The sequence below is a fragment of the Muntiacus reevesi genome, chromosome 12 (assembly GCF_963930625.1).
Source record: "Muntiacus reevesi chromosome 12, mMunRee1.1, whole genome shotgun sequence".
NCBI lineage: Eukaryota > Metazoa > Chordata > Mammalia > Artiodactyla > Cervidae > Muntiacus > Muntiacus reevesi.
This window is the reverse complement of record NC_089260.1, coordinates 43,453,464-43,479,937: the sequence shown is the minus strand read 5'-3', so window position 1 is coordinate 43,479,937 and position 26,474 is coordinate 43,453,464. Positions and strand designations below refer to the sequence as shown.

The following is a 26,474-nucleotide window of genomic DNA, read 5'->3' as shown; positions in this document are numbered from 1 at the left end:
CCCACCCCCTTCTCCTTTTGCCTTCAATCTTTCCCAGCATCAGGGTTTTTTTACCCAATAGTTGGCTCTACACATCAGGTGGCCAAAGTATTGGAGCTTCAGCTTTAGCATCAGTTCTTCCAAGGTGGCTCAGACAGTAAAGAATTTGCCTGCAATGCAGGAGGCCCAGGTTTGATCCCTGGGTCTTCCAGGGAAGATCCCCTGGAAAAGAGAATGGCAACCCACTCCAGTATTCTTGCCTGGAAAATTCCATGGACAGAGGAGACTGGTGGGCTCATGGGGTCACAATGAGTCAGACACGACTGAGCGACTAACATTTTCACTTTCATAACTGACATACAGCACTGTATAAGTTTAAGGTATGCGGCATAATAATTGGACTTACAGATATCATGTAGTGATTATCACGGTAAGCTTAGTGTACATCCCTCATCTCAGAGATACGAAAGTAAAGACATAGAAAAAATTTTCAAAATGTTTTGCAAATGTATCAATCATCTTTTTGTAAATTTTTTTGCTGATAGGCAAGAAATCAAAGCAAAAAACAACTATTATATATTAATGCATATGTGTGGAATCTAGAGCAATGGTACAGATGAACCTATTTGCAGGGCAGGAATAAAGATGTAGAGAACAGATGTGTGGACACAGGGGTAGGAATGGGGTGGATGAACTGGGAGAATGGGATGGATATATACACTACCATGTGTAAACCAGACAGCTAGTGGAAGTTGTTGTATAGCGCAGGAAGCTCAGCTTGGCGCTTTGTGGTGACCTAGATGGATGGGATGGGGGAGTGGGAGGGAGATCCAAGAGGAGGGGGATGTGTGTATACTCGCAGCTGATTCTCTTAACTGTACAGCAGAAACGAACACAAGATTGTGAAGCAAGTATACCCCAATTTGAAAAATTTGGTTGAATTTTGAAGATTCATGGTATGTAATTATATGATTTTTCAACCACAAATAGCAACAAAAAATAAATCTGTCAAAGGAATAGTTACCACTGAAATTAAGTAGTCAGCTAGTTCATGGTGATCAAATAATGAGGCTCTGCAAAAAGAGAATTATAAGCATATTAAGGAACTATTGATATAAATAAACAAACTAAGGCGACTATTCAATATATTCAGAAAGTGAATTTAAAGGATCATTGAATAACATGATAAAAGGCTTGGGAGTTAATAACCTTTCAAAATCTACAATTGGATTCTGATTAGGGTAACTTTTCAAGTAGGAGTAATAGAGAAAGATCAAATACGTCACAAGATTTTCTTCCTCATCTTTCTGCAAACCTATTTTCTCCTTGTAAAAAACCATCATGAACATGTTCTGAAGTGAACAGTAAAATCTGTCCTAAGAGTTTAAAATAAAAGGTCAAAGAACTGGCTATTACCACTGTGACCATGAGAAATAGCAACAATTGCATCCAAGGTACAGCTAAAATTTACCTGCAGGGTTCACAACGCCCCTTTGTTGGCAAAAGTTAACAAGGCAGTGTTAGCTTTCCTAAAGTTTTATGAAACCCAAAAAACCGATGGATATAATTGATGTCACTTGGTATCATCTCACAAACAGCCATAAGGATAATGTTAATTAATACAGCAAATACAGATTTTTAATCTATATTAAAACATCACCATAACAAATGTTAATACCAATGATTTAAAAGTCTGTTTCCTAATGCAAATCTTAATTCTTTGTTCCTACTCAAGACTATCTTCTCTATTCTTAACGTTCCGTGTATAAGTCTTAGTATCAGCTTGCCAATTTTCATTCAAATTCACAAGAGGTTGCATTCTAAATGTTATTAGGTGTTTTGAGTAATTTTAAGAGTCAAATTTGATTTAAGAGTCCCATTTGGTTTGTTGTGTATCTTCTCAGTCTAGAGCTCTGGTATTCCAAGTGTGGCCTGCACACCAATGAGATCTTTGCACTACAGCAGCAAAAGAAACTGTAGACCAAGGAACAAACTTTCCTTTGAAGTTCAAGATAAACTCTAATGTCACTGGCTATTAAAAGGACATTCCAGGATCATAGATCAGCATTAGGTTCATCAGAACTGAACTGAACTAGTCCAAAAAATCTTCAGCCAACTCAAGTTGAAAGTGTCCAGCTAGTCACCAGGCTAAGTATATTTTTTGGTCGGGTAGATGGGTCTGTTATCCTAAAATAACTCATTCTTGTGCATATTTGTATATTAAAGCTCTAGTGTAAATGTACACATTTTAACTACACTCAGATCACTAGGTTTCTGAATTGGCTAAACATTGGCATCACAAAGAGTTTTTAAAAATTCCTGAGAGTTATCAGCAATTCTGAGTATGAATTAATGTTGGGATTTTATAAATTCCTCACAGGATTTTAACATGTAGCAGTTTTGAAAAATCTCTGGTCTAGAGGTTAATCTGTCTACTGAGTTTTTGTTTTATTTCAATATTTGTTTTTTTTTCCCTTGTCTAGGGTTTCCAACTGCATCTTTTTCATATCACCAATCTTTGATTCACAAATGCCAATTTGTTTTTGCATAATGCCTTCTCTTAATACATTTACTTTACATAACTGACCATTCCTTCTTTTAAATTTTTGGAAGTTTTAAATACCTTTATTATGAAATTATTTATAAATTGCCCTGTTATTTCTATTCCTTTGGAAGTAAATTAGCCTTTTGTTGATTTCATTGCCATAATCTTATAAATTTTCCTTTATGCTATGAGATTTTAGTTTGCAAACTCATCCTGCATGGAAGTTCCTTGGAGTTCCTTCTGTTCATGCATAGCCTATTATGGCTAGTGGTTTTGCTAATGTGTACACTCATGCCTCCATCTCCCCAGTTTAGAACCAGATCTTATATTGGTAGCTAGAGTTTCTTTTTCACTGTGGGATAGTGTAGATTTCTTGGTACAGTTACTTATTGAGGCTTTCTCAGCTCTTCTTCTGCCATTCCAAGTTTCTAGTTCTGCCTGCATGCGTATTGGGTGTGTGTGAGAGAGACAGACAGACAGAGACAGAGAGAGATGGTGAGAGATAGAGACAGAGAGACAGCAAAGCCCCTTCTCAGCCATTTCTTTCACTCACATAGGGAACAGTCAATTTTTGTCTTCCCAAGGAATTGAACACTCAGTCTACACTGCCTGTTTTCTGTCTTAGCAGCTAATAAGTCTATAATTTCAGATGCTTTTATCTGATATATATTTCTGTTAAACTCAAGAGAGATATTTATCTTCCTTGGAGCTTGGCTATCATTCCTTAAAACTAAGTATATATATGTTTTGAGAACTTTTACATGTAATTGTGGGACTAAGTGGAAAGGGAAATCAGGTGGGAAAAGTGGACTGCTCATATGTATCTGTTCCATTATCCCCTCTGAGAATGAAGATAACACACATGTGAGGACCTGAAACAGGTTAGAAAGGTTTTGAAAAGTCATGTATGTTGACCTTCTGAGCATATAGGAAATGAATCTTGAGCCTATAGCCACTGGACTAAGAACTGATCCAGAATATTCCACTGGAGAGTTTATCCTGTGAAAATCTGTTCAACTTTCTAGTTTTGATTCCAGAGGAACACAAGAGATTGCAGTCGAACCACAGGATCTTTGTTATCTCTGCTCTTTTCTTTTGAACTATGGAGTCTCTGCTACCATAAGTGGTAACGTTGTCTTGTCTTCTTAATTAAACACATGAAGATGAAAAATCTGTACTCAGAATGATAGGAGGGAAACTTGCCTGTGAAGCAGTGTCTCGTGATTTCCATCCACCTCGTTAACAATATCGCTGCTGCCAGAATAGGAAGATACCATCAGCTTAACAATCTCAGTGGCTCCCTGGGTGGCAGCAAAATGAAGGGCTGTGCACTGCCCTTTCTGTAAAGAGTTTTAATATCAGCATCAATCAATATTCCATCCCAATTTAAGGATCAAACCTAAATTCAGTTGTGTTTTTTTTTTCCTTCCCAGTCCAACAAAATCAAGGAGTATGAAAGTTCAGATGGCAAAGAGTAATCGGTTTTACCTATTGAGAAGCCTCAATATTAAAGTCATAGCTAGCAACTTTATTTCCTTGCAAGGTGACAGTTCTTGACAGCTCTGACTGTACTTAGCTTCTGTCATCAGTGTCTTTATCTCCACTGTAGCTATATTTGTGTTTGCAATTGTCTTTAGTAGCTCTCAAAATTCTCTAGATAGATTAAAATTTGGGAGAATCTCTTGTTCTGCTTCTGCATGAATAGCAGGAAGTAACATCTATCTAAATTTACCGTGAAAGAGCTGTAGGGCACTTTGGCAAATAGAACATGAACAATTCTACAGGAGGAATCTGAATACCTCTAGCAGGTCCAGCTGTGCACCATTATCCAGGCACATTTTAATCATGTCCAAGTCCCCACTTTGAACTGCCATGTGGAGAGGGCTGGCTTTCCCACTGTTCACAAAGTTAATGTGAGACAGTCTGCTATATCCATGTTCCTCACCTTTAGGAGAAAATAAAATTCAAGAGAATAAATACTATAAATAAATAAAAGGCATTTTTTTTTAAAAAAAGAAGAAAGAACTTTTAGACTTACATAAAAGCCCAGGTATAAATTATAATAAATATTCCTCAATACCATCCACTAAAATAGGCTTCTTTATAGTACATAATGGAGGAAAGCTTCTACTCACCAAACTTTAATATTATTTCCATGCATTTTTTGGCACCTGAAAATGCTGCCTGGTGAATAGGGAAGCACCCCCATTTATTTGATTTACATGGCTTAGCTCCTTTATTTAACTGGAACAAAAGAAAGAACAAAAGAAATCAAATGACAAAAGATAACCCCAGTCACAAGGATGGACAAGAATTTATATGCCTCTCCCATAACTTTTCACTACTCTGTGCCTATGTAAAATTATTTACATAGAAAAGCTTTGTATGATACGAGATCTGGACAAAAAGGTAATTTTGGAACTAAGCTAGAATTCTGAACTAGAGACACTTTAGATTTTCTAATGACAAAGTAACAACATGGACACAAAAATTTCAACTTGATCTTCCACCAAAGTCAACACATTTTTTGGTGAAACTAAAGAGATTTTTAAAAACATTATCATGATTGCTCCTATGCCCATTCTCATTTCCTTATACAAATAAAGTGATAATATTTCCCAGATAATTTTCCTGTCATTTGTGCAATTAACAAATGATTAGACCAGCACTTGTATTAAATTATGAAAATCAGACATTTTCACTAATGAATGCTCTCTACTAAAAAGTTGTTAAAATGAACAGAATGGTATATATATTATCTTCACCTCTGAGTCAACCATTCTCAATCTTCATTTTCTATAGAACAGTTGATCTCAGTTTTAAGTACCTCTTATCAAAAAATGAGAGATTTTGAAAAAGCAAAAAAGTGTGAAGAAGCAAATACATGTATCATCTTGCTTTCTAGGGACAGCATTGTTTTACATTTTAGAAGACAATATTTTCTGTCTTTGCACAGTAATATTTATGTGTATACTATGTGATCACACCATTTTAAAAGTATTTTACTTAATATTCTTAAATTATATGATTTTATTAAATACATATTCCATTTGGGGATACACAAAACTTCATACAATGAATCCCTATTACTGAATTTCAACTTTTTCTCAGTTTTCTCTGCTATATATCACTGGTGTTAATATCAGTGATTTTTTTTTTCAGTGATATCTTTAATTATCTCCTTGAGATGTATTCCAAGAACTGGGATTGGTGAGTCAAGATACATTTGTGCCAACAGTGAATGAAATTCCCCAATTCATTACATTTTCTAACACTCATTACATTTTCAATCAATAAGGAATTTTTGTCCTTTCAATTTAAAAGATTAAAAAAACTCATTGCTTTAATATCTTCCTCTTTGATTACTAGAGAAATTAAATAAACTTTATGTGCCCCTTACCGTTGTCTTTTTCTTATAAATCCGTGAAAATACAGATAATTTTATATCCATTTAAAGGTAAACAGATCGATATAATCATATGCTTTGTTGGCTCAGGTCAATCAATGGATTATAATCTAATCTAATACTGAACTCTCCATACAGTCCCTGAATAAGGCCAATGTGGTATTACATGTTACTTTTCATTATTTTGATGAATTAATTGCTAGTATTTTTAAGACTGCACCTATGTGAAATTGATCTACATTTTTCTTTGGGGTGAATTCTCAAGTTTTGGAATTATTATTATGTCTACTTTATAAAACTAATCTGCACAAAGTCACTCTTTTCTTGTGCTACAGGAAGATTACCTGAAATAGAAACTTCTTTGCAAGTTTGAAAGAAACTATAAAATCTATAAAAGCATATAATATTAGCTCATTCCAGAGCTTTAATGAAGTATTAGCAACCCTTTTTTCCCTAAATACTTTTAATAGTTCCTTACAGATACTCAATTTTGTGGTCAATTTTAACACTTTAATTACTTTCAGTTATTTATCTATTGGGCTTCCCTGGTGGCTCAGATGGTAAGGAAACTGCCTGCAATGCAGGAGACCTAGGTTCAATCCCTGAGTTGGGAAGATCCCCTGGAGTAGAAAGTGGTACTCTTGCCTGGAGAGTCCCATGGACTAGGAAGCCTGGCTGGCTATATGTAGTCCATGGGGTCGCAAAGAGTCAGACACAACTGAGTGACTAAGCACAGCTCCTTTATCCATTAAAAATCATTTTTAAATTTTTAGGATAGGATTGCATACTGATCCTTTGCCATTTAAAAATTTACCTTCATATTCAATTAAATCCTTTTGCTATTTCTAATTTAGTTGATTTTTGCTTGAGGTCCTTCCATTGTGGCTGGCTGGTTGTTGGTTTAGTTGCTAAGTTGTGTCTGACTCTTGTGACCCCATGGACTAGCCTACCAGGCTCCTCTGTCCATGGGATTTCCCAGTATAAGCTGTCATGATTGGATCAAAAAAGTCAAATCTTTTTAAATTCTCTTTTTGGTCCAGTCATGACACCTCATAAGAATATGTATTTTCACCTAGCCTCCAACTAATAAAAATAAATGGAAAAAAAAGAATATATATTTTCATCCGAGTATATTTAGTAAATATGTTAGAAGGTATTTGTAATTTGAAATATCCCACAGATAGTCTGAAATTCTTTTATTTCATTTTATTTTCTCCCTGGAGGTGGTGGAGAGGGAAAATCAAGTGCTAAAAATAGAAAATCTGGCCTGAATAATGTACAAGTGATTGAGGAATATTTAAAAGAAAGCTCTTTGATGAAATTCTAATACCACACTCAGAAGGGGCACTCCGTGGAGCAGGACTCAGCCAAGGTGATAGATACCTGAAGAGTCGGACTGGATCATCCCGAGAAATCTCACTGAAGAGAAGGCTGGCTCTTCTTGTCGGGCTATGGCTGAGGAGTTCAGTCATTAAATCATGCAATGGTCCCTTTCAGAGAACCCATGGCAGCTGTTTCTTCTCATCTTGGAAACAGATATGGCTGTGTTTCTCCTGGCTTTTATTTCAGGGCCCAACAATAATTTTGTAAATAACGATCTTCATCTTTCCTTTGACTATTCAGAAGCTCAGAGTCCTAAGTATGATTCACCTTTATGCACATACAGGCCATTATGCTTTGTCTTTTGTATTCTGGGCTTCCCTCATAGCTCAGCTGGTAGAGAATCTGCCTGCAATTTAGGAGACCCCGGTTCGATTCCTGGGTCAGGAAGTACTCCTGGACAAGGGATAGGCTACTCACTCCAGTATTCTTGGGTTTCCCTGGTGGCTCAGCTGGTAAAGAATCCACCCGAAATGTAGGAGACCTGGGTTCGATCCCTGGGTTGGGAAGATCCCCTGGAGAAGGGAAAGGCTACCCACTCCATTAGTCCATGGAATCACAAAGAGTCAGACACGATTGAATGACTTTCACATTCACTTTCATTCTAGGTCTGACCACCAGTTTCACATTAATTTTTCTTGTTGATATTTTTTTTTCACTTCAGTCATCTCACGTTTTCTGTAATGCTTTCCTACTTGTCTTCTGGAAGCAATTTCAGACTCACTTAAGATTTAAGGGGTATGGTCAGTTGCTTCAGTTGTGTCCAACTCTTTGTGACCCCATGGACTGCAGCCCACTAGGCTCCTCTGTCCATGGGATTCTCCAGGCAAGAATACCAGAGTGGGTTGCGCTGCGCTCCTCCAGGGTATCTTCCTGACCCAGGGATTGAACCCGAGTGTCCTGCATTGCAGCCAGATTCTTTACCTGCTGATCCATCAGGGAAGCCCTAAGGGGTGTGAACATGTACTCAAACTCATAGAACTATTTTTTTCTGACACATTTTCTACATTTTATATTTTGCTAAAAGAGAAACTGAAGATAGTTTTATTTATTTTTTATTTTTTGGCCACACCACATGGCACATGGGACCTTAGTTCCCTGGCAAGGGATCAAACCTGTGCCCCCTCCATTGGAAACACAGGGTCTTAACCACCAAACTGTTTTAAAGAACAAAAATTCATGTTGTACTAAAGGATAAAGAAAACAGGAAAAAATATAAATAAAATACAAACCAAAAGCTGCATGGCTTCACTGTTATCTGTGAAACATGTGATTATCAGAGCTGTGTTTCCATTTTCTCCTTCCAGATTAACATCGGTACTGCTGTGCTCAATCAAGACCTACATAAAAGAGCGAATAGTCAGTCAAAAGTTTATCTGCAGGCTTTCAAATAGGGTACTTTTCTTCCACTGGACGTTAAGCTCTAAGTACCAGGAACCATGTCCTTATTCATCTTTTCCATCACTCTCCCATGGAATCTGGCATGAAACCTTGTACTTAGTGGGTACTACAAAAATTTCTCATGTAGATGAAATAATGGCAATTTCTATAGCTCACTAATTCAGCCAACATGGAGTTGTAGAATTGAAAATAGACTAAATAGATTAAATAGATTAAAATAGACTAAATAGATTAAAAATCGTAAATACTAGTTAACATTGCTCACTAAATATTTTTCCACTTGTATTAAGTAAGCTATATATATACACATATATGTAATTTTTACTGGAGTATAGTAGCTTTATAACATTGTGTTAGTTTCTGCGGTACAGCAAAGTCAATCAGCTATATACATATATCCCCTCTCCCTTGGCTTTCCTTCCCATTTAGGTAACCACAGAGCAGTAAGTAGAGTTCCCTGTGCTATACCGCAGGTTCTCATTAGTTATCTATTTTATACATAATAGTGTATATATCGGAGAAGGCAATGGCAACCCACTCCAGTACTCTTGCCTAGAAAATCCCATGGATGCAGAAGCCTGGTAGGCTGCAGTCCATGGGGTCGCTACGTGTCGGACACAACTGAACAACTTCACTTTCACTTTTCACTTTCACGCACTGGAGAAGGAAATGGCAACCCACTCCAGTGTTCTTGCCTGGAGAATCCCAGGGACAGGGGAGCCTGCTGGGCTCCCATCTATGGGGTCGCACAGAGTCGGACACAACTGAAGTGACTTAGAAGAAGAAGTGTATATATGTCAATCCCAATTTCCCAATTTATCTTACCCTCTTCCCCTCCTTGGACTTACCTGGTGGCTCAGACGGTAAAGCATCTGCCTACAATGTGGGAGAAGATCGGGAAGATCTCCTGGAGAAGGAAATGGCAACCCACTCCAGTATTCTTGCCTGAAAAATGTCATGGACTGAGGAGACTGGTAGCCTACAGTCCATGGGGTCGCAAAGAGTTGGACACAACTGAGCGACTTCACTTTCACTTTTCACTCCCCCCCTCGGTATCCATACCTTTGTTCTCTCCATCTGCATTTCTATTTCTGCTTTGCAAATAGTATCATCTGTACCATTTTTCTAGATTCCAGATATGTGATTTTAATACATGAGATTAACTAATATCTACCAAAAATAAATTGATGGGGCCAAAAAATAAATTTGGAATGTGTGGGTGCTGATAAGGGAGGAATGTAAGAAAGGAGAAAGAGAGAAGAGAGGGAGGGAGGGAGAAGCAAATGGGAGGGAACTGTTTCCTTTTCCCATCTGGACATTTTTCTTTGACCCAGATTGCAAGTATTCTGGGAAATGTCCATTAAAACTCCATTCCTTCCAGGAAAGAAGAGAGTCTCATGTAACAGAGATATAGCTTAACTCAATCGGTTCAAACTTAGTCTGGAACCAGAAACTTTTTCTCCGATGTAAGAAATGAGAATTTTTGCTAAAATGGTTAAGCAATTTGTCTAATGGAATTTAAGTGAAGACCTGTTACCCCTTCATCTGGCTGACTTACAGCTGATTATTGGCTAAGAATCTATTGATCTTGAGCTAGTTTTCTTCTAACAAAATTTTTCTTACGTAAACGTCTCCTTCAAAAGAGAAATCTCTGAATTAGCCTTCTAAAGGCCTTTTCTTTTTCAGCAAGACTCTGATAAAATTATATCATGTGCTCACAACTAAGTTAAGAAAGAATTTATTAAACAAGCTGTTTCCTAAAAACTCTGACTTACAAAAGAAGGCACACAGAGCTCCTAGTTAATGGAATGTGTCCGGATGTGTCAGCAAATGAATCGGGCTTACTAATCAGCTCTTCTCATAAAGGGAAATTGCACTGGAATTTTAGGCCATAAGAACACACAGGAAGATTATGGATGAAGGAAAATGAGAACACACAGTTCAGTCAATGGACTTGAGGCATCGCCTTCTGTTCTTAACAAAGTCTGGACTGATTTGCATGTGAAGTAATCTACACAAGTCTACAAGGAGAGGTTTTTTTAATCTCTGCCCTCTTACAATCACAGCTCATAGATTTGGAGCATCTCTTAGGGTGTTTCTGCTCACTGCCACTAGCACAGTCTTTCCTAAAGCTGTGTTAAATTGTAGGTGGCAGGGGGCCCAGAGAGAGCAACTAAACTGTGTGTCTAGTTCAAGCTCAGTCATGACCAGACAAGTCTGGAGGCGGGCGGGTGAGACCTGCAGAGATCCCTGTGATGAGAATCCAGGAAGCCTCATGGGAGGTCCAACTGTACCCTTTGGGGTTAAGCCAAGAACTAAGACCTGCAGGCTACTGAGAAGCGAGGCTGGCCGCCAACCCCAGTCCAATGTGCCCCAGGAAACACTATGCTCGCCAGTGGTATCTGTGTAAGAACTTGAGGTCACACAAGGTCACACTTGGGTAACAGTTTTTTACTTTACAACCACAAGGCAGCTGTGGAAGGTTTCGGGGGAAGGCTGGATAATGGAGATTGAAACTGGCAAGAGCAAGAAGCCATAGGGCTTCCCTGTGGCTCACAAGGTAACGAATCTGCCTGCAATGCAGGAGACCCGGGTTCAATCCCTGGGTCAGGAAGATCCCCTGGAGAAGGAAATGGCAACCTATTCCAGTATTCTTGTCTGGAGAATTCCATGGACAGAGGGAACCTGGGGGACTGTAGGTGGCATAAATGGGAGAGGCAGGCCCTGAGGATGCAAGCACACAGAGAGAGACCCTCCTAAATTCCTTCTCCTCCTTCTCTGGTGAAGAAGAAGGGCTTGAAAACATCTTTTGATGAAATGATGGTTAGTAAGACTAAGCAAAGGAGAGGCAACTAATTTCAGTTCCCTTACAACCCTATTTTTTTTGCCTTGTTCTGGTGTCACAAAGGAAAGTCTGTTATATCCACCATCTAGTTTGTAAATCAGTTATAGGTTTATTTCTAGACTTTCTTCTATTTCAGTGTGATACCTATCCTGTATTTGTTAGCCTGAAGATTTGATTTCTAGTTAACAGTAGCCTTTCAACTGTTACCTGTCTTTTAGTTCCCAAATCACACTTTCAGAGGTGAGATTAATTAAGTCAATGGGCATTTGTTCCTGAAAAGAGCCTTCAGAGGAAGCACAAGAGTTCATTGGGGAAACGTGCCATCTCTCGGGGGGAGGGGTCCGCAGCCACTGGTGGCCCAGCACAGACAATACAGAAGTAGCATCAGGCTCATGAATAATGCAGACATCGACAGAAACTGACAGCCTATTGCCAAAGGCCTCTCCAATAACCTCTGCAAGGGGCTGTCCTGACTTGTCTTCTTAGGCACAGATACCTAAACTCTCCCTTTCCCCTTCAGCCAGAACGCCTAGTTACTAATTTATTCATTCAAGAGCCATCATTTAGCAGCAATGCTGAGGACTGGAGATGTTTCCATTAGTCACACACAGTCCCTCCTTCCAGTATAAGCAGCCAGAGTGGGAGATGAGTGTATGAACATTTGATTGCCATACCCTGTGCTAAGGATTACGGCAAAGCTACATACAAGCTACATACAAGGATCCTCTCACACCCTCTCTGCCTGGCTTACAGGAGCCAAGGACTCAGGGGCCTGAGAGGAAGGGGTCTGAACTAAGGAAGCATGGAGTTCATGGACATTCCTGAGGTATTGTTGGTATTTTATAGGCTGAGTAGGTTTGGGTGTGGTGTGATAAACTGAATGTTTTTTTCCCTCAAAATTCATATATTGAAATCCTAATCCCCATTGTGGTATTAAGAGGAGGAGCATTTGGGAAGTGCTTAAGTCTACAAGATAGAGTAGAAGGATGTGCACTTATCTTTTCCTGTGAGAACTCCAAAATTACAACCCACTGCTGAACAACCATCGACAGGAGACTGTTGGATCCCACCAAAGAAAGATACCCCACGTCCAAGGGTAAAGGAGAAGCCGCAGCAAGACAGTAGGAGGGGTGAAATTCCGTTTAGAATCAAACCCCATCCCTACCAGAGACACTTGCAAGGCTCAAACAAAACCTTGTATACACCAGGAGACCCGACAGAGACTGAGTCAGACCTGCCTCTGAGTGTCTGAATGTCTCCTGCGGAGGTACGGGTCAGCAGTGTCTTGCTGCCAGAGTAGGGGCTCTGGGTGCAACCGACCTGGATGTGGCATAAGTCCTCTTGGAAGAGGTCACCATTAACCCTGCTATAGAGCCACCAGAACTTACACAGGACTGGGGAAACAGACTCTGGGAGGGCACAAACAAAACCTTCTGCACACCAGGACCCAGGAGAAAGGAGCGGTGACCTCACAAGAGACTGACCCAGACTTGCCTCTGAGTGTCCAGGAGACTCTGGCAGAGGTGTGGGTCGGTGGTGGCCTGCTGCAGGGATGCGGGCACTGAGTGCGGCAGTGCATGCACGGGACCTTTTGAAGGAGGTCACCATTTTCTTTATTACCTCCACCATGGTTTGCTCTCAGGTCAAACAACAGGGAGGGAACACAGCCCCGCCCATCAACAGAAAATTGGACTAAAGATTTACTGAGCATGGCCCTGCCCATCAGAACAGGACCCAGTTTCCCCCACAGTCAGTCTCTCCCATCAGGAAGCTTCCATAAGCCTCTTATCCTTATCCCTCAGAGGGCAGACAGAATGAAAACCACAACCACAGAAGATGAACCCAACTGATCACATGGACCACAGCCTTGTCTAACTCAATGAAACTATGAGCTATGCCATAGGGCAACCCAAGACAGATGGGTTGTGGTGGAGAGTTCTGACAAAATGTGGTCCACTGGAGAAGGGAATGGCAAAGCACTTCAGTATTCTTGCCTTGAGAACCCCATGAACAGTATGAAAACACAAAGAAATATGACACTGAAAGATGAACACCCCAGGTCAGTAGGTACCCAATATGCTACTGGAGAAGAGTGGAGAAATAACTCCAGAAAGAATGAAGAGACTGAGTCAAAGCAAAAACAACACCCAGCTGTGGATGTGACTGGTGATGGAAATAAAGTCTGATGCTATAAAGAGCAATATTGCTTAGGAACCTGGAATGTAAGGTCCATGAATCAAGGTAAATTGGAAGTGGTCAAAGAGGAGAATGAACAAGAATGGCAAGAATGAACATTGACATTTTAGGAATCAGTGAACTAAAATGGACTGGAATGGGTGAATTTAATTCAGATGACCATTATATCTAGTACTCTTGGCAAGAATCCGTTAGAAGAAATGGAGTAGCCTCATAAGTCAAGAAAAGAGTCCAAAATGCAGCTTTTGGATGCAATCTCAAAAATGACAGAATGATCTCTGTTCCTTTCCAAGGCAAACCATTCAGTATCACAGTAATCCAAGTCTATGCCACAACCAGTAATGCTGATAAAGCTGAAGTTGAATGGTTCTATGAAAACCTATAAGACCTTCTAGAACTAGCACCAAAAATGATGCCCTTTTCATTATAGGGGACTAGAATGCAAAAGTAGGAAGTCAAGAGATACCTGGACTAACAGGCAAGTTTGGCCTTGGAGTACAAAATGAAGCAGGGCAAAGGCTAACAGAGTTTTGCCAAGAAAACGTACTGGTCATAGCAAACACCCTCTTGCAAAAACACGAGAGAAGACTCTACACATGGACATCACCAGATAGTCAATACCAAAATCAGATTTATTATATTCTTTGCAGCCAAAGAAGGGGAAGCTCTATACAGTCAGCAAAAACAAGACCAGAAGCTGACTGTTGTTCAGATCATGAACTCCTTATTGCAAAATTCAGACTTAAATTGAAGAAAGTAGGGAAACCACTAGACCACTCAGGTATAACCTAACTCAAGTCCCTTACAATTATATAGTAGAAGAGACAAATAGATTCATGGGATTAGACCTGATAGACAGAATGTCTGAAGAACTACGGACGGAGGTTCGTGACATTGTACAGGAGACAGGGATCAAGACCATCCCCAAGAAAAAGAAATGCAAAAGGAAAAATGGTTGTCTGAGGAGGCCTTACAAATAGCTGAGAAAAAAAGAGAAGTGAAAGGCAAAGGAGAAAAGGAAAGATATACCCATTTGAATGCAGAGTTCCAGAGAATAGCAAGGAGAGATAAGAAAGCCTTCCTCAGTGGTCAATGCAAAGAAATAGAGGAAAACAATAGAATGAGAAAGACTAGAGATTTCGTCAAGAAAATTAGAGATACCAAGGGAATATTTCATGCAAAGATGGGCATAATAAAGGACAGAAACAATATGGACCTAACAGAAGCAGATGATATTAAGAAGAGGTGGCAAGAATACACAGAAGGACTATACAAAAAAAGATCTTAATGACCCAGATAACCACGATGGTGTAATCATGCACCTAGAGCCAGACATCCTGGAATGCAAAGTCAAGTGGGCCTTAGGAAGCATCATTACGAACAAAGCTAGTGGAGGTGATGGAATTCCAGCTGAACTCTTTCAAATCCTAAAAGATGATGTTGTGAAAATGCTGCACTCGATATGCCAGCAAATTTGGAAAACTCAGCAGTGGCCACAGAACTAGAAAAGGTCAGTTTTCATTCCAATCCCAAAGAAAGGCAATGCCAAAGTATGTCCAAACTACTGCACAATTTTGCTCATCTCACACGCTAGCAAAATAATGCTCAAAATTCTCCAAGCCAGGCTTCAACAGTACATGAACCATGAAATTTCAGATGTTCAAGCTGGATTTAGAAAAGGCAGAGGAACCAGAGATAAAACTGCCAACATCCATGTTGGATCATTGAAAAAGCAAGAGAGTTCCAGAAAAACATCTACTTCTGCTTTACTGTCGATGCCAAAGCCTTTAACTGTGTGGATCACAACAAACCGTGAAAAATTCTTCGAGAGATGGGAATACCAGACCACCTGACCTGCCTCCTGAGAAATCTGTATGCATGTCAAAAAGCAACAGTTATAACTGGACATGGAACAACAGACTGCCTCCAAATAGGAATAGGAGTACATCAAGGCTGTATATTGTCACCCTGCTTATTGAACTTATATGCAGATTATGTCATGCAAAATGCTGGGCAAGATGAAACACAAGCTGGAATCAAGATTGCTGGGAGAAATATCAATAATCTCAGATATGCAGATACACCACCTTTATGGCAGAAAGTGAAGAAGAACTAAAGGGCCTCTTGATGAAAGTGAAAGAGGAGAGTGAAAAAGTTGGCTTAAAACTTAACATTCAGAAAACTAAGATCATGGCATCCAGTCCCATCACTTCATGGCAAATATATGGGGAAACAGTGAGAGACTATATTTTGGGGGGCTCCAAAATCACTGCAGATGGTGACTGCAGCTATGAAATTAAAAGATGCTTGCTCCTTGGAAGAAAAGCTGTGACCAACCTAGACAGCATATTAAAAATCAGAGACATTACTTTGCCAATAAATCTGTTTAGTCAAAGCTATGGTTTTTCCAGTAGTCATGTATGGATGTGAGAGTTGGACTATAAAGAAAGTTGAGTGCCAAAGAATTGATGCTTTTGAACTGTGGTGTTGAAGATTCTTGAGAGTCCTTTGGACTGCAAGGAGATTCAACCAGTCCTTCCTAAAGGGATTCGGTCCTGAATATTCGTTGAAAGGACTGATGTTGAAGCTGAAACTCCAATACTTTGGCCATCTGATGGAAAGAACTGACTCATTTGAAAAGACCCTGATGCTGGGAAAGATTGAAGGCAGGAGGAGAAGGGGACGACAGAGGAAGAGATGGTTGGATGGCATCTCCGACTCAATGGACATGAGTTTGAGCAAGTTCCAGGAGTTGGTGAAGGACAGGGAAGCCTGACATGCCACAGTCCATTGTGCTGCAGACTCGGACATGACCAAGCAACTGAACTGAACTAGGTCATGAAGGCAGAACCCTCACGAGTGGGATTAGCACTCATAAATGAAAGCCCGGAAAACTCTCATCCCTTCCTCAACATGAAGACACAGAGAGACAAAGGCCACCTATGAACCAGGAATCAGGCCCTCACCAGACACCAAATCTGCCACTGCCTCAATCTTGGACAACCCACCCTCCACAGCTATGAGAGACAGCTGTTGTTCAAGCCACTGGGTCTGTGGTGTTCTGTGATAGCAGCTGGAACTCTGACACAACAGCCATGTCATCCTTCGCAACATTTCTCCTACAGGAAAATTCACTGCAAGGTCCAAATTACCTACCTCAGAAATGAATTTCTAGAATATAATTCATTTGTAAACTGCATTTCTCAAGGCTTCCTCTATTTTACCCAATTCACTCTCTTAAAAAAAATTAAGAAATTTCCCCATAGTATTATTATGTCTTCTGCTAAGACATGCCATTCACTAAGGCCTGTCACTGACTCTCACAAAAACAATAATTCCCAATTATATTTCCTCTCTTCACCAAGGCATTGGTCACCTCCTTTCTTTGAAGCATTAGATCAGCCGGGTGAAAGCAGTAAAACCCTGACTTGAGAAACATAAAAATGAAGACAAATTTCCTAACTCTCGCTTTCTCCTCCTAACTCTTAGGCACTAACCAAATAAGTTATTTAATTCTCTCTCTACCTCTCCTCAGCTATGAAATGGGGATAATTATGGTCTTACTTTATAGACTTTTTAAAATGAGGATTTACAAACTGAAAACACAGAAGGCTTCTAAACACAGAAAAAGGCTGGTAGCTGATACATAAGAACTAATCAAGAAAATGAGACAGTGGTTATTATTCTTCACATCATCATCATCACGATCACTATGGAGATGGTTTTGGTCAGAAGAAAAGCCAACTTTAAAATCATCACATGCTGTTGGCCCTGGCAGCTGAGGTTGGCCTTTTGGACGAGGCAGACATAGCTGCACATGAGGCCTGGCCTATGCTACGATGCTCGGTACCTGGGAAGCCGCCAGCAAGCTCACCTTCATCACGTCGTTGTATGCGCCCTGCACAGCCACATGCAGCGGGGCCATCATGCTGCAGTTTCGGAGGTTTGGGTTGGCTCCTTTGCTAAGAAGAAACTTAACGCTTTCCACCTGGTTTTTTCCTGCGGCCCAGTGCAGTGGGGTATTTCCATAATCATCCATCACATTCAGTACTAGAAAAAGACCAAAATACAGGTGAGATGTTGCTTGGATTGTACCCGGCACCTACTGCATGCCTATTTACTGCAAAGCTCGGTGCCAAGTGCCATGGTAGAGGCTTCACCTTCTTTAGGAGGAATAAAAAGATAGCTTCAGTTCTCAAAAACATCTAACAGACCTTTGGGGATGCATGTCAGTGATGGCACTGACTTTGTCAAATGAGTTAGCTGTCAATCTGTAGGATCCATAGGAAATAGGTCTTTCTATTGCTACATGCTTTTATCTGTGCCATGAATTTGGGGATTTGTTGCAAAGCATTGAGCTTATATAAAAGTAACAACTCTACACCAGGCAACTCTAAGTTCCACGCAACCATTATTTCATCCAGCTCCCCAATAGCTCACAAGGGCCCATGACCGTTTTTCAGAAAGATGGGGACTAGAGAGGTTCAAAATCCTGCCAACATTATGCAGCCAGTAAGGAGCTCTCTCTCTCTCTTTTTTTTTTTTTTAAAGTTAGGAGCTCTGTAAGCTGACTTAGCTCTTTGAATCTCAGTTTTCTCATATTCAAATTTGGTGAAAGGAAGGAAAAGGGAGGGGGAGGAAGAAAAGGAGGGAGCGAAACAGGTACACCTTGCAATATTCTTAGGAGAAGGATATCAAATCATGTCCTTAAAGATCTTAGTGGAGTGTTTGACGTTTAGCAATGGTTCAGAAAAATGTTAATGAGGAAAAAGATGCACCACTAACAAACACAAGACTGGAATTAGAGCTTGTGCACCTTGATGCCATACATGGTTTCCACATATTTCTATAGTATATCATCGTATTATTTACCCTGTGATCAGCATGCCCTTAGACACTGCGGGATTTACTTTATATCTGCTCTAAAATAAACACAACTGTCTGCTTTATCAACCATTTTAATTGGTGGTAGTATATTTTTGTATCTGAAGAGAAGGTAAAAGAGCTCATTCATAAATATGACTTAAGGACCACCTACAATGCCTGGAATCAGGCTGCAGCCGTATTTCTCATTTCTCTCCTTTTTAACATTTATCTCCCCACTATCTTCTCTCAGTCATTCCAGTGGCTCATTCTCAACACCCCCCGCCCCCCCCCCCCACATACTCTCTCTCTCTTCTCACATAGTCACACACATCCCTTGACCATTCTGTCTGAACAAGACAAAGCACCACTCTCAGCATTTTATTTAGCACCAAACCTCATGAAACCGCGGCCAAAACTTACAAACTCCCATTCATCAATTAAATAACTTGAATTTGGCTTTTACCTCCATTGCTTTTCAGAAATCACTTTTACAGAGGTCGGGAAGCCTTCTAATGTCAAGGTTATTGTGTCTTCTTTCTGTGTGATCTCTTTGTGATACCTGATCCTTCTAACTACTCTCTCCCTTGGCTCATGTGCCATCAATCTCTTGTGCATCACTGTCTTCACCATCGTTTTTCTGGCTTTTCCTCTGCCCTCTGACCCTGAATGTTGGTGTTTTACCCTTAGCCACTTTCACTGGCAACTCCATGGTCTTCTAAAGGATTTTCATGCATTTACACAATTTGAGCTACTTCCTATACAATACTGGCCCTGTGGTGTGACCCTTTCATTCTATATTTTTTGGTCTACTAGATACAAGCTATTAGGCTACAAGTCTACTAGAAATTTTCAAGTGGATGTCCCCTGGGCCTTTTAACCTCAGTATGACCATATTTAAATTATCTCCTCACACTCACTTTTCTTCTCCTTTCTTATAAGCCTTCTGTTCCGGATGGCTAGACTATTAACCTAAGTCCTAAATTAAGAATGTCAACATCAGTCCACCTTTTCATCACTTACTCCTTGCATTCAATCTTTATCAAACACTTCCCACTCTACATGTGAAACAGCCCCTGAACCCCTCCCTTTCTCCTTATTCCAATCTCAAAACCCTAGTGGATGCTCAACTTCTCTTTACTACTAAAATAGCTTTTGAACTGATCTTCATCTTACCTTAACTAATAATGGTCTTATTACAGCACCTCACTGCTTAAATCTCTGTGGCATTCCTCTTCCTTATTAACTACAGCTGAGTTTCTCAGAGAAGGCTGGGGGCACGAGGCTGGGGAGGATGTAACATCTTCTTGGGGAATCAATCTTATTTCACGATAAGGGTCGCACTAGTGGTAAAGAACCCACCTGCCAATGCAGGAGACATAAGAGATGCACATTCGATCCTGGGTTGGGAAAATCCCCTGGAGAAGGAAATGGCTAGCCATTCCAGTATTCTTGCCTGGAGAATCACATGGACAGAGGAGCCTGGTGGTCTATAGTCCATAGGGTCCCAAAGAGACAGACACAACTGAAGTGACTTAGCATGCACACACAGCAAGTAAGCAATTTAAGTATGTGATGACCTCAGTGGAAACAGTTTATAAGAATACATGAAATATATGTGAATTTTTAAGATCTATCATGCAATTGCAAAGAAAATCTGCACTGGCAGTGGGCTGTCCCAGATCCCTGCACCGTCCTCTGCTGTATTTCAGTGGAAAAGATTGAAGGGCACTGGCTGGAGGGAAGACCACATTCCTGAGTGAGACATTCAGGCCTTTTATAATCTGGAACTAATCGATGCTCCAGAATCGCTTCAGTCCACTCTTTCCAAGTGAGTTTAATGGGATGATGGAATACATAGCACTAGCTGTAAAGTTCTGTTACCTTCACAGGAGGATTCATTGACAATCATCTCCATCAGCTCCACTTGACCTTCTTCTGCAGCATGGTGCAAAGGGGAGGCATTCACATCATCATATTTTTTTAATCTCTTTTGTTTCTTCACAAAGTTTTGTAAACCGCATTTGTTTCCCTCGAACACCACCTAGAAGTATATAGAAAATTGTTACCTTAAATAAGCATATGTAAAACTTATTAGTATAAGTTCATCATTTAAAAAAGTTATCATCCAAACTAGTTCCTGTGCTTATAATAAAGTAAAATTTTTTTTTCTGAAGAACATAAAATGCTTAGACATATAGAGCATGACTCAGAGCATGCATATCAGTTGTGTTTGACTCGTTGCGACCCTATGGACTATCCCCCGCGAGGCTCCTCTGTCCATGGGTTTTTCCAGGCAAGAATACTGGAGTGGGTAGCCATTTCCTACTCCAGGAGATCTTCTGAACCTAGGAATTGAACCTGTGTCTCCTTAAGTGGCTGGCCGATTCTTAGACATATAGAAAGAAAGTGAAAGTGTTAGTCACTCAGTCACGTGTGACTCTTTGAGACTCCCTGGACTGTAGTCCACCGACCTCCTCTATCCATGGAATTCTCCAGGCATGAACACTGGAGTGGGTAACCATTCCCTTCTCCAGGAGATCTTCCTGAGCCAAGGATCGAACCCAGGTCTACAAATGCTTTCACAATGATAAGCACATTAAATAAATAATTTGATTTTCTGATCCCAAACCTATATATGCTAAAGAAATAAAGGCCTTGAGAAGAGTTTGGAAGTAAATGTAATAGATGCGAGTTGAGAAGAAAATAAGTAGAGTGAAAACATAGAGGCATTGTCTCTGCCAGGTGAAAAATGCACTGAAACCACAGCATAAGGGATTCTCATTTGATGAGAAAAGATTTTTGTGAATGCAAGGAGTAAGACTAGAAGCTAAATTACTGTCCTTTCTTTGGCCTTCCTGCTAATAGTCAATTCCTGTCCAATGTGTTCCTAGATAATGGAGCTAGAATCATACTGAAGGATGATCATGTTAGTCTCTTGGTCAGTTATCTAGAACAGCTGCCCACTCTCCTCTGGGAATGAACAATCCCCCCCCTCCTCTTTTGACCACTGGGATTCTCAGCCAGGCCAAGTCAGGTCAGATGCAGTGCCTCATGGTTCTCTGCAGGCAGGAAGGGCTAGCATTTAGTTCAGTTCAGTTCAGTTGCTCAGTCGTGTCCAACTCTTTGTGATCCCATGGACAACAGCATGCCAGGTTTCCCTGTCCATCACCAACTCCCAGAGCTTGCTCAAACTCATGTCCATCAAGTTGGTGATGCCATCCAACCATCTCATTCTCTGTCAGCCCCTTCTCTTCCTGCCTTCAATCTTTCCCAGCATCAGGGTCTTTTCCAATGAGTCAGTTCTTCACATCAGGTGGTCAAAGAACTTGAGCTTCTGCCTCAGCATCAGTCCTTCCAATGAATATTCAGGACTGATTTCCTTTAGGATAGACTGGTTTGATCTTGCAGTCCAAGGGACTCTCAGGAATCTTCTCCAACACCACAGTTCAAAAGCATCAATTCTTTGGCAGTCAGGTTTCTTTATAGTCCAACTCTCACATCCATACATGACTACTGGAAAAACCATAGCTTTGACTAGATGGACCTTTGTTGGCAAAGTAATGTCTCTGCTTTTTAACATGCTATCTAGGTTGATCATGGCTTTTCTTCCAAGGAACAAGCATCTTTTAATTCCATAGCTGCAGTCACCATCTGCAGGGATTGTGGAGCCCCAAAAAATAAAATCTCTCACTGTTTCCATTGCCTGTGTACTTACAACCGGAGACCAAGACACTGAGAGGTTACATTGTTTGCCCAAAGGCACACAGTAAGGAACAAAGTTAGAATTTGAACGGAAGATACATGGAATACAGATGTTGTCTGAGTTATGAATGCCAAAAATCCAACATACAGTGGAGACTGAAGTTGTGATAGAGAAAATGTGTGATAGAGTAAGTTTCCAGATCATAAGAATAAACTTTGCAGGACAAGTTCCATAAGTTTTGGGCATAGTTGGCAGTTGTCACTGGCCTGGAAAAGTATGATTCCAAACAGACATTAATGTCCAGTGATGTCAGGGGAGGAGTAAGAACTTTCTAGAATATCTAAATTTTCTCTAAGATTTGTTTTCTTCATGCTCTTTATATTCTTTATTGTAACTGCACTAAAGATGACTTATCACGGATGACAGTATATCTCTTCCTTGTGAAATTTCGAGGTGTTGATATTCTGCTTTTGATTCATTCTCACAAGGTATGAAATTTTCAAATTTATACATATTCAGTAATAAATTTAAAATGAGCTCTTCACAGAAGTAGGCTCTTTTTTCAACTGTCTCACCCCATCAAAGGAAGTGTTTACCTGACTCCATTAGGAAGTATTATAGCACTTGAAATTGATATGTTCTTCCAGTAATAATAAAGGAATTCTATCATCTACCCCACTGTATCAAAAAGAGCAATTTACAGGTCTACTCAGTGACGTGCTGTCAACACAAATCCAATTACACACTCTTTGATAGCCAGGCTTGGGTTCAGAGGCTCATGAGGTACTGCTTGAGTTCACAACGATAAAAAAGCATCTAAATATCTTATACAAACTCATCAGATGTGCTGTCTGATTTTAGTTCACAGCATGTTACCTAGGCTTCGAAGAGATTTCTTCAAAGAAAGTACTGAAAGTCAAGGATGTCATCTAGACAAGTTATTACATATTCAGTCAATATAGTTTTCTGCGGTCACAGGGTCACTTCAGATTCTTTCAGATTCTGAACTCTGTGACTAGATACAGAATGTAACAGACTAGACCACGTCTGTTGTTACTGTTCGGTCGCTAAGTTGTGTCTGAATCTTTGCGACCCAGAGGAACTGCAGCACGCCCGGCTTCCCTGTCCTTCACAGTCTCAGAGTTTGCTCAAATTCATGTCCACTGAGTAGGTGACACTCTCTTAACCATCTCATCCTCTGCCTCCCCCTTCTCCTCCTGCCCTCAATCTTTCCCAGCATCAGGATCTTTTCCAATGAGTTGACTGTTTGCATCAGGTGGCCAGAGTATTGGAGCTTCAGCTTCAGCACCAATGATTATTCAATACTCCAATGAATATTCAGGGTTGATTTCCTTTAGGACTGATTGGTTAGTTCTCCTATCATGTTTAAAGAAGCTAATTCTGAGTCCTTTAAACTGGAGGTATCAGATACACCTGTTTTAGGTTGTTTTAATGAAATACATATAAGCAGTATGGGACAAGAAGGAAGGAAATTATTACAATGAGAGATTTTAACAAATGGGAGATTATAACTGTGAGAAGTAAGTAAGGTAAGTGTCAGTCACTCAGTCGTGCCCATCTCTATGCAACCCCCCATGAACTGTAGCCTGCCAGGTTCCTCTGTCCAGGGAATTCTCCACGCAAGAATACTGAGTGGTTAGCCATTCCCTCCTCCAGAGGATCTTCCTGACTCAAGGACTGAACCCAGGTCTCCTGCATTGCAGGTGGATTCATTACCATCTAAGCCACCAGGGAAGCCCATGACAATGAGAAATTAAGACCAAATGCTAAAGTATTAACTCCCTTGAAAGAAAGTCATTGGAAAAGATCAAAAGCATCAGTCAGATGATTCATATTCCACATTTCTGATCTTGTAAGTTTTCTGCCATCCTTTGATTTTTTTCAGGATTTCTGAGATATTGTGTGTGCATGCTGGAGAAAATATTGTACACCATGTCTTCCTAATAAGGAAATCCTTAGATTTCAGAACTCTCCAGAGTGCTACATGTATTGATTTGTAATTAGTCTCACTGCTGAGATTTCTACAGGATGATTTAAAGTCAGGTAACAAAATAAAAATATATAAATCCCTCAATCTACAAGCTTGACTGTGGTTTTCAAAAGCCTTAGATAACATAAATGCTTCTGCTGGACTAACATAAATGCTTCTGCAAGAAAACTAAACAAAGACAAATAAAAACATAAAGAAGCTGACACACTGTATTGCAGAATTCCTTCACCAATTATCTCCAGAAAACAAAGACCACATTGATAAGTAAAGAAAGTACATTTGGTGTAATTTTCAAAATTTAAAAATTTCTTCCAGTCCGTTAATGTTAACTCCAAAGACGCTATCCTAGTGTTTGACATTCACTTATAACTTCAGTTCTTTGTATTAAGCTAAAAGACCATAGTTATTATACTAATATTAAGGAGTATTTAGAGTATTTAATATGGATGTGCAGATAAACTCACCTTGGGAGGCCTGGTTTGTGGTTTTATGTAATTTTCTATGCATGCCTGACTCACATGCAAGATTAAAAACACTGTCTATTCACCTAACCTATTTAGATTTTGGCAATTTCTACCAAAATGAAGCCCATAGGTGACTTTTGATCCTACTAGGCCTTTAACATACTCATTAAGGTGCTGTAGACAGAGGAAGCCATATCTACACCCACAGACACTCAATCACGTGTATAATAGCAAAACAAAACAAACACACACGTGCTGGTCTGGTAAAGCATGACACATTCATACAAGGGAATATTATAAAGCTGCTAAGAAGAATGAGATACATCTCCAGCGGCTGATTTGGAAGTATTCTAAAATATATTCCATGAGCAAATCAAAGTGTAAATGATTTCACCATGCAAAGAGATTTGTGGTAGCGTTGGAGAGAGTTTTTAATTCTTTTAACGTTTAAAAAGAGGTGCCTCCTCCTACTGACAACGTGAGGCATCCTGCGTGAGTTTTCTGAGCATCCGACAGCCTCCGCCCTCAGCGCCATCAGCCAGCAACCTGAACCGGTGCAGCCTTTTGGTCAGAGGGACTATGGGAACCGCAAAAGAAACAGAAGCCCCGTCCTAGCCCTTGGGGCCTCCAGAAGACCACCTACCCCGCTTCGAAGGGTCTCCTCCCCCAAAGTCCCTTCCGACTGACTGCCCCAGCCCCTGGAGGAGTGAGCCCACCCGTCCTCCCAATCCCTGCAACACCTCACTGCTAGGTTCTGCTTCCATTTCCCTCCGCGAGACAAGCGTGCTTCTGAACCCCAAACACTTGAGTAGCTAGCTCTCCGATCGCCAGATTCAGCCAGCTAGCTGTTTGGTTCTAAGTAAAATCTATGAAAAGGAGAACAGCACGAGCTCCAAAACTCGTTCCGATTTTGGAACCAGGCAGTTGCGGCCAAATGCCAGAGGTACTTTGGGGGTAGGTCTCCCCACGCGGCAGCTGCCCACCACAAGCCAGAGCAGGGTGAACAAGCGAGGAAACAGAGAGGTCAAAGCCGGCAGCAACCGGCGAGCACCTTTTAAGAACGCGGCTCCCGAAGCTTCCCACTTCCCGAGAAGGTCACGCACACCCCGAAGCAGACAGCCCTCACCTGGCCGGGTCCTCCCAGCCTGGGGCTGCCCGCTAGGAGACTTCGAGTCGAGGAGGGTAAAGTTAGGAAGAACCGACCCGCGCCCAGACTTCCGAGCGCGCCCGCCCGGGTACCTTGAAGTCATTGCTGTTGTCCTTGTGGTCCTCCACGCCCAGGCAGACGAAGTCCCGGGGCTCCTTCTTCTCTCCGGGGCGCAGCATCTTCCTCAGGCTTCGCCTCATTGACCACACCCCGGACGCCACCTGCGGCGGCTGCTCCCCACGGGCGCGGGCACCTAGGGCGAGACAGGCGGGGTGAGCCGGCGCCGGGCGCGGCCTGGGCGCTGGAAGCGCGCGCGCCGCTGGGGTCCGCGCCGGAGCTCCGAGCGCTTCCGCACCCGGCGGTCCCCGGGAGAAAAGAGGTTTGCTCTGCGTGAGGCCGGGAGACTTCTGGCCGGAGTTGCCCGGCTCAGGCTACTTGTAGGGCAGGAAGCAGGAGGCGCGCGTGGAGGGGTGGGGACGCGCCATCGTGTCACGCGCGGCCAGGGGGAGGCCGCGCCACGTGTGTCCCCGG

General features: G+C 41.1%; 1 protein-coding gene across 1 annotated transcript in view; it reads right to left on the bottom strand.

Moving 5' to 3' along the window:
- The window catches only part of TRPA1 (transient receptor potential cation channel subfamily A member 1), a 56,026-nt gene extending 29,865 nt beyond the window's left edge, over positions 1-26,161 (bottom strand). Inside the window, exons 1-8 of the mRNA XM_065902877.1 lie at positions 26,036-26,161; positions 20,500-20,659; positions 17,627-17,802; positions 8,543-8,650; positions 4,660-4,768; positions 4,324-4,469; positions 3,728-3,864; positions 1,004-1,052 (exon numbers count right to left, since the gene is read on the bottom strand). Coding sequence (XP_065758949.1) covers positions 1,004-1,052; positions 3,728-3,864; positions 4,324-4,469; positions 4,660-4,768; positions 8,543-8,650; positions 17,627-17,802; positions 20,500-20,659; positions 26,036-26,143 — 993 coding nt within the window. The 5' untranslated portion in view covers positions 26,144-26,161. The remainder of the gene's footprint in view (positions 1-1,003; positions 1,053-3,727; positions 3,865-4,323; positions 4,470-4,659; positions 4,769-8,542; positions 8,651-17,626; positions 17,803-20,499; positions 20,660-26,035) is intronic.
- Between the last annotated feature and the right edge of the window lie 313 nt (positions 26,162-26,474).